The sequence below is a fragment of the Phalaenopsis equestris genome, unplaced genomic scaffold (genome assembly GCF_001263595.1).
Source record: "Phalaenopsis equestris unplaced genomic scaffold, ASM126359v1 Scaffold000188, whole genome shotgun sequence".
Classification (NCBI taxonomy): Eukaryota; Viridiplantae; Streptophyta; class Magnoliopsida; order Asparagales; family Orchidaceae; genus Phalaenopsis; species Phalaenopsis equestris.
The window spans coordinates 994,502-1,000,249 of NW_018164630.1; the positions used below are offsets into that span (position 1 = coordinate 994,502).

The following is a 5,748-nucleotide window of genomic DNA, read 5'->3' on the forward strand; positions in this document are numbered from 1 at the left end:
CCATGTCTATTTATTAACTCCATGACATTCACTCTTAATAACTTATCAATGATAGGTCTTAACAGACTCTGTATATCACAACCTGCAACATAGCGCTTGTTTATTATTTGTAACCCTACAAGGGCAAGTGTATTCTAGTAGAATTAAATAAAAAAGAAAGGATTGAACATCCTCTCTCTCTCCACCCTTCCCTTCCTCACCAACATCAATAACAACACATATACTCTAGATCCTCTACTCCCTTCTACATCTTCACATGATCCCTTCCATATTATACAAACTCACATACAACACAAAACCTTACATCCTAAAAAAAAACACCACCACCCAAATCTTCCACATCACGTCTAAAAATTCTTACTTCAACTTTCAAAAAGTGAAAAACACATCCTCCAACATAAGCAAAGTATCATACATGTTAAGTGAAGTTTATAGATTAGATACATAAATACACACAAGTTGAGTTGTATGTTTTTCAATCTTCCATATATACATATACATAACTTCACCCTTCAAATAAGTTGGGAAGTAATTTTTGCATGATCTTTAGCATAATGATTTCTCACAACCAACTCCAACTTTATTTCTACTTCATAAGGAATTTTTCATGTTAAAACCAACCTTTTTAGCCAAAACAACATTAAAACTTGGCAAGAATCTTAAACATCTTTTAGCTATTGCTCTTAATCTCTCACATGGCTAAACTTGTTGATAATTCAATATTAAGAAATTCTAATCCCACCATCTCTCATACAATCATTTGATGATATGTCCCATTAAAATAAAATTATCACATTCATATTAACAACATTGTTCACGTCACATTTACTTACAAAACCATTTAGAGATAAGCTGCTTATTAGGAGCCAAGCTTTGTTTACATTTAAAAAGGAAAGAAAAATCATCCATGAGCATAAGACAAATAAATCTTAAAATAATTAAATAAATAAAACAAAAGCAAAAAAATTATAGGGGCATTTACATACCACCAAATTCCTAAGTCTTTACATATCTAACAACTAAACTTTAATGTTTACATTTATACCAACAAGATGTTTTATATCACATCAAAAATACTACTACTTTAATTTTCTTAAAAAAGTGACACATATATAAAAATTAAAATTGAAGTGCTATTTATGTAAATACTAGGAATTCAATGGTATGCATGTAAATCTTCCAAAATTATACATACATACATATATATACATATATATATATAGGGGTTGAATGGTATTGTAGTATTGTAGGTAGGAGTATTGAAGAACAATGCTTGGGAATGACTGTATGCCCTTCAATAAATATAACAACAATGGGCCTCAGAAGCCTTACACAATACGCAGTGTACTATTTCCCCCCACTATTTTGTGAGAGGATACTATTTAAAGAAAAAGAAGGTAAGAAAACCCACATGTACTGATAAACGGCTCCATAGTTTCATTAATCCCAAAGAGAATTAGTGAACTGATCAGCAATCTAGTCATACAATCCCTCCTGTTCCCATACATCCACCAGAAAATCCACCATCTCCTGCAAGTTGATTAAAATATAAAAAATATAAGTAGAATCGAACCAGATAATTCGATGATTTGGCTATAATGAAACAGTTTAGATCTAATCAACACATCAGGAGAATCGAAAAAGATCAAATTGTGATATAATTCAGTTTATTTGGATCAGTTCTGATAGAACAAAATTAAGTTTTTGAAAATGCGAACAAACATCCAAATCAAATCAAAATATAAACGTTAATTCAAAAACTTACAGGGAGCGAGATAGTCTGTGGAAAGGGCTTGTTTGTCCCCAGCAAACTGTCATATGTTGCATTCCAACTGTACCAAAAAAAGAAAAAAATCGAACGCATAATACAGGAAAAGATGGAATATTTAATCAGATTGGTCTTACAAATTATAAATCCCTACAAAACCATATGCTATAACATTCACTTAGATTAACTATGCTGGTTATGTACTGATGGGTGAAATAATTAGAAAGATTTACAGGCATACAACTCAATTCCTGTGTGTTTACACATCTAACATCAAAACTTTAATGTTTACATGAATTCCATCTTATCTATGCATGAAAAGGTGTATTTCACTTTTCAAGAAGTTAAAATAGTAGTATTTTTTATGTCAAATGAAAGATATGGGTCGTCTAAATGTAAAAAGTAAAATTAAGGAGTTAGATATGTAAATACATAGGAATTGGGATATAAGTATGTAAATGCCCCAAATAATTATACTACATAGCTAACACTGAAAGTAAAATTTGTCACATTTCATTTTAATTCAAAAAAGGCACAGTTATCCCAAGTTCTAACAATATGGTCATAATGATAAACTAACACATACCTTAACCTTGGATCAATAACCTCCTCCGTTTTTTTGTCTGTTTTTTTATTCCCAATCCACTGCTGTCTTGTTTGATTCCATAAAATAAGGCCTGTAGTTTAGAATAAGTGTTCAATCCAAATACCACTCAATTCCTATGTAATTATATATCTAACACCTAAACTTGAATTTTTACAAACATTCCAACTTACCTATGCATTAAAAGGTGTATTTCACATTTTAGAAGTAAAAAATTATGGATCTTTTGACGATATGAAAGAATTGGGTGGTATAAATATAAAATGCAACGTCCTGGTGTTAGATATATAAATACGTAAGAATTGGTTGGTATATTATACATAAATGCCCATAAAGTTTATCTAGATACAATTCTACTGGCTGGAAGCATCAAGGATTGTCATATATTCTGCAAGCTTACATCAAAACATTATGATTTCATTATTCCACTGCACAAAGATGAAGAAAAACATTGGTGAATTTAAAATTTGTAGAAATTGGCTGAAAGCAAATATGGAACCTGGTTTTTATCTGAATCATCTATTCACTAGAAGACTGCACGTGATATGCTTGGAGGATCATAATACTTGTGTATGTTGGTGAGATGAGAAAAAAGATAGTAATGAACATAATCATCATTGCCTTAACTGTCAGAGCAACTTATGGAATGTTTCTTAGCAATTATTTAAGTACTGAAAGATAATATATTAAAAATAATTAAAATCAAAGCAATATACACAAACTATTCTTGCAAACAACAACGCAGCACTGAAAGAATAACTTCTCTTTAGCCTACAAAACATACGGAAGATAATAAATCATTTACATGCATCATAATCAGTTGCAGCATCAACAGACAATTTCTCACAGAACATAGCCGCATGGATTGGAAGATCAGAAGAAACAAACCATGATTCACAAACTCAGGAGGATTGGTTGAGCTCCCTGCTCCACTTTGCGGATCGAGTGGTTGGGTTGATGCACTAATTGAAGAGATGCTTCTCTGAGAATGAGCTCCACTAATCTCCATTTCATATGTGCTTGTACTCCAGAAGTCGTCTGATACACTTGGTTTTCTCACAGGCTGACCTTGAATTCTTAGACCCTTTGACGGCTCATCCACTGCTGTTATTGGAGTTGGTCTACTATAGCATCCAAGACAGCTTCTGCTCTGTTGCAAATCAGGATTAACCAACTAACAGATTAGCGTTATATTTCAACTCCGAGTATATCAGATATAGTCATCATTATTAACCTTATCAAACCGACTGAGAAAAGTTACAATAATGATAGGGTATAAGTATGATTGCGAGCTAAATGCATATAAGTATAATTGTGAGCTAAATGGATAGGTCTATGTCGCTTTTGTACTCAGTGCATTAAACTTTTGCCGAATAAGCGACAATAAAACATGGGCACTTATGGTCTATGTCGCTTTTGTACTCAGTGCATTAAACTTCTGCCAAATAACGTACCCATAGCAACAATAAAACATGGGCACTTACGCATGCCACTGAATTTTTATGTATTTACATATCTAACACCTAAATTTCCTTTCTATATTTATACAACCCAAATCGTTTATATGACTCTTTTAACTTCTAAAAGGATAAATAGACCTCTTATTACACATAGGTAATATGGCATATATGTAAAAATTGAAAGTTAGATGTTAGATATGCAAATACATAGAATTTAAAGGCTCTGTTGAGGAAACTTTCCTGTTGCTTTACGTTTCAAGTCCTTTCTCTATTGCATGAGTTGTTTGGTTAGTATGCTTTTTCACTTGTCAAAACACTCCATTTTTTTACGCCAATTTGAGCTGTAAATACTATCAAAATTTTAAATCAGTTTTTGTTAAAATAGTTTTTTAAAAGACTTTTTTTAAAATGAGAAGCCTAACCGAACAAAGCCTAGGTGGTATGTATGTAAATCTTCCAAAAGGATATAATCCGAAAGAACCAAAAGCACTAGAATTTCAAAACAAAATTAAAAGTCTTCAAAACTGACAGTTAATTCGGATCCCAAAGGCAAAGAGTTGAATTAACCATCAAAATTTAAAGCAATCAATATTTCAAGAAAAAATAACTATTTTACCAAACAAATTTTAATCTAATACAAGTACGTTCTAACAGATAATGGAAAAGCAAAGGAACAATGAACAGTCCAATTGTCTTTGTGCTCCAATATTTCCAAACCTGTTTATTGTCAGAACGATGAAGTTTTTTTCCCCTACCACAACATCGATATGAAAAAAAAAAACATTACAAATGATTTTTTAAATGATTATAATAATGTAGCAAACATATGTGAACTTAAGCGCTATCTTCCAAGAAATTAAATGAAAGCAAAAGTAAAAAACTGAAAACACAGTTTATCTATCACATATTGTGAATTGCTAAATGAAGAGTTGATTGGATGGGTCTACCCAATCATACTTAGTTATATTTCCTTTTGATTCCACTTGGCAAAGGCTTTAAATGAAATAATTGACAATGAGAAGATGTTTAGAAGGGTACTATAAGTTAGCAGACAATAATTGAGTAAATTTATGCAAATTTTAATGAGTGTGATATTAATAATTAGTACACAATATTACAAGAAGATCAAGTAATATCAATATGTAATAGTAATTAGCTTTGATTGACTATAAGTTTGAAACATAGATGAGCATAAAACATGACTACTTGAGTTGAAAATGTGCAATTATAATGAAAGTGTATTACATGTACTATGAGAAACGTAGTAATATTTTATAAAATTATAACTAGGATGGGCATACTGTATAGACTCGTGGGTTGGAGATAAAGAAGCAATTGATGGCCGCATTGATCAAATAAAAAATGAGAAGGTTACTCAAGATGCAAGATAAGTCTAGCAATGATGGATTGAAAAGGAGTTATATTAGAGAAATGGAGAGAGTTATGTCTACTGAAAATAGGTATTGAATATTAGACTTCATGGATTGAGAAGGTATTATCAAATGGCACAAGATACACCAGTTAAAGGAGTCAATAAAATGATAGATGAGGTTATGCAAAAGAATTTACAAAAAAAACTCTAATACTGAAACACTCATCACAAGCTAGTGTAAAACAATTATTCATAAAACCAACCAAAATAATCAGGCTATGCTAGTTATGTTTACTTTCCAATACCTTAGATAAGTTTCTAGCTGTACTTGGGATTTGTAACCAAATTACTTGGTTACATCAATTTAGTGCTGATTGGCTGCTTAAGCAAAAAAGCTAAAATCACTTTAGAATTTACATAAAAAAAATATTCTAATTTTGATTGTCATCGTAAGATTTGATCATTCATCAAAAATAACATACAAATGCCTAATTCTTGTAAACATGAAATTCCCAACTATTATATATATATATATATATATATA

General features: G+C 31.0%; 1 protein-coding gene across 3 annotated transcripts in view; it reads right to left on the reverse strand.

The window, feature by feature from the left end:
• Positions 1-1,291: 1,291 nt before the first annotated feature.
• LOC110022391 overlaps positions 1,292-5,748 on the reverse strand; it is a 16,721-nt gene continuing 12,264 nt past the window's right edge. For all 3 annotated transcript variants that reach the window (XM_020721302.1, XM_020721303.1, XM_020721301.1), the window contains exons 3-6: positions 3,261-3,517; positions 2,355-2,445; positions 1,766-1,832; positions 1,292-1,530 (exon numbers count right to left, since the gene is read on the reverse strand). In XM_020721302.1, the coding sequence (XP_020576961.1) occupies positions 1,477-1,530; positions 1,766-1,832; positions 2,355-2,445; positions 3,261-3,517 (469 nt within the window). In that variant the 3' untranslated portion in view covers positions 1,292-1,476. The remainder of the gene's footprint in view (positions 1,531-1,765; positions 1,833-2,354; positions 2,446-3,260; positions 3,518-5,748) is intronic.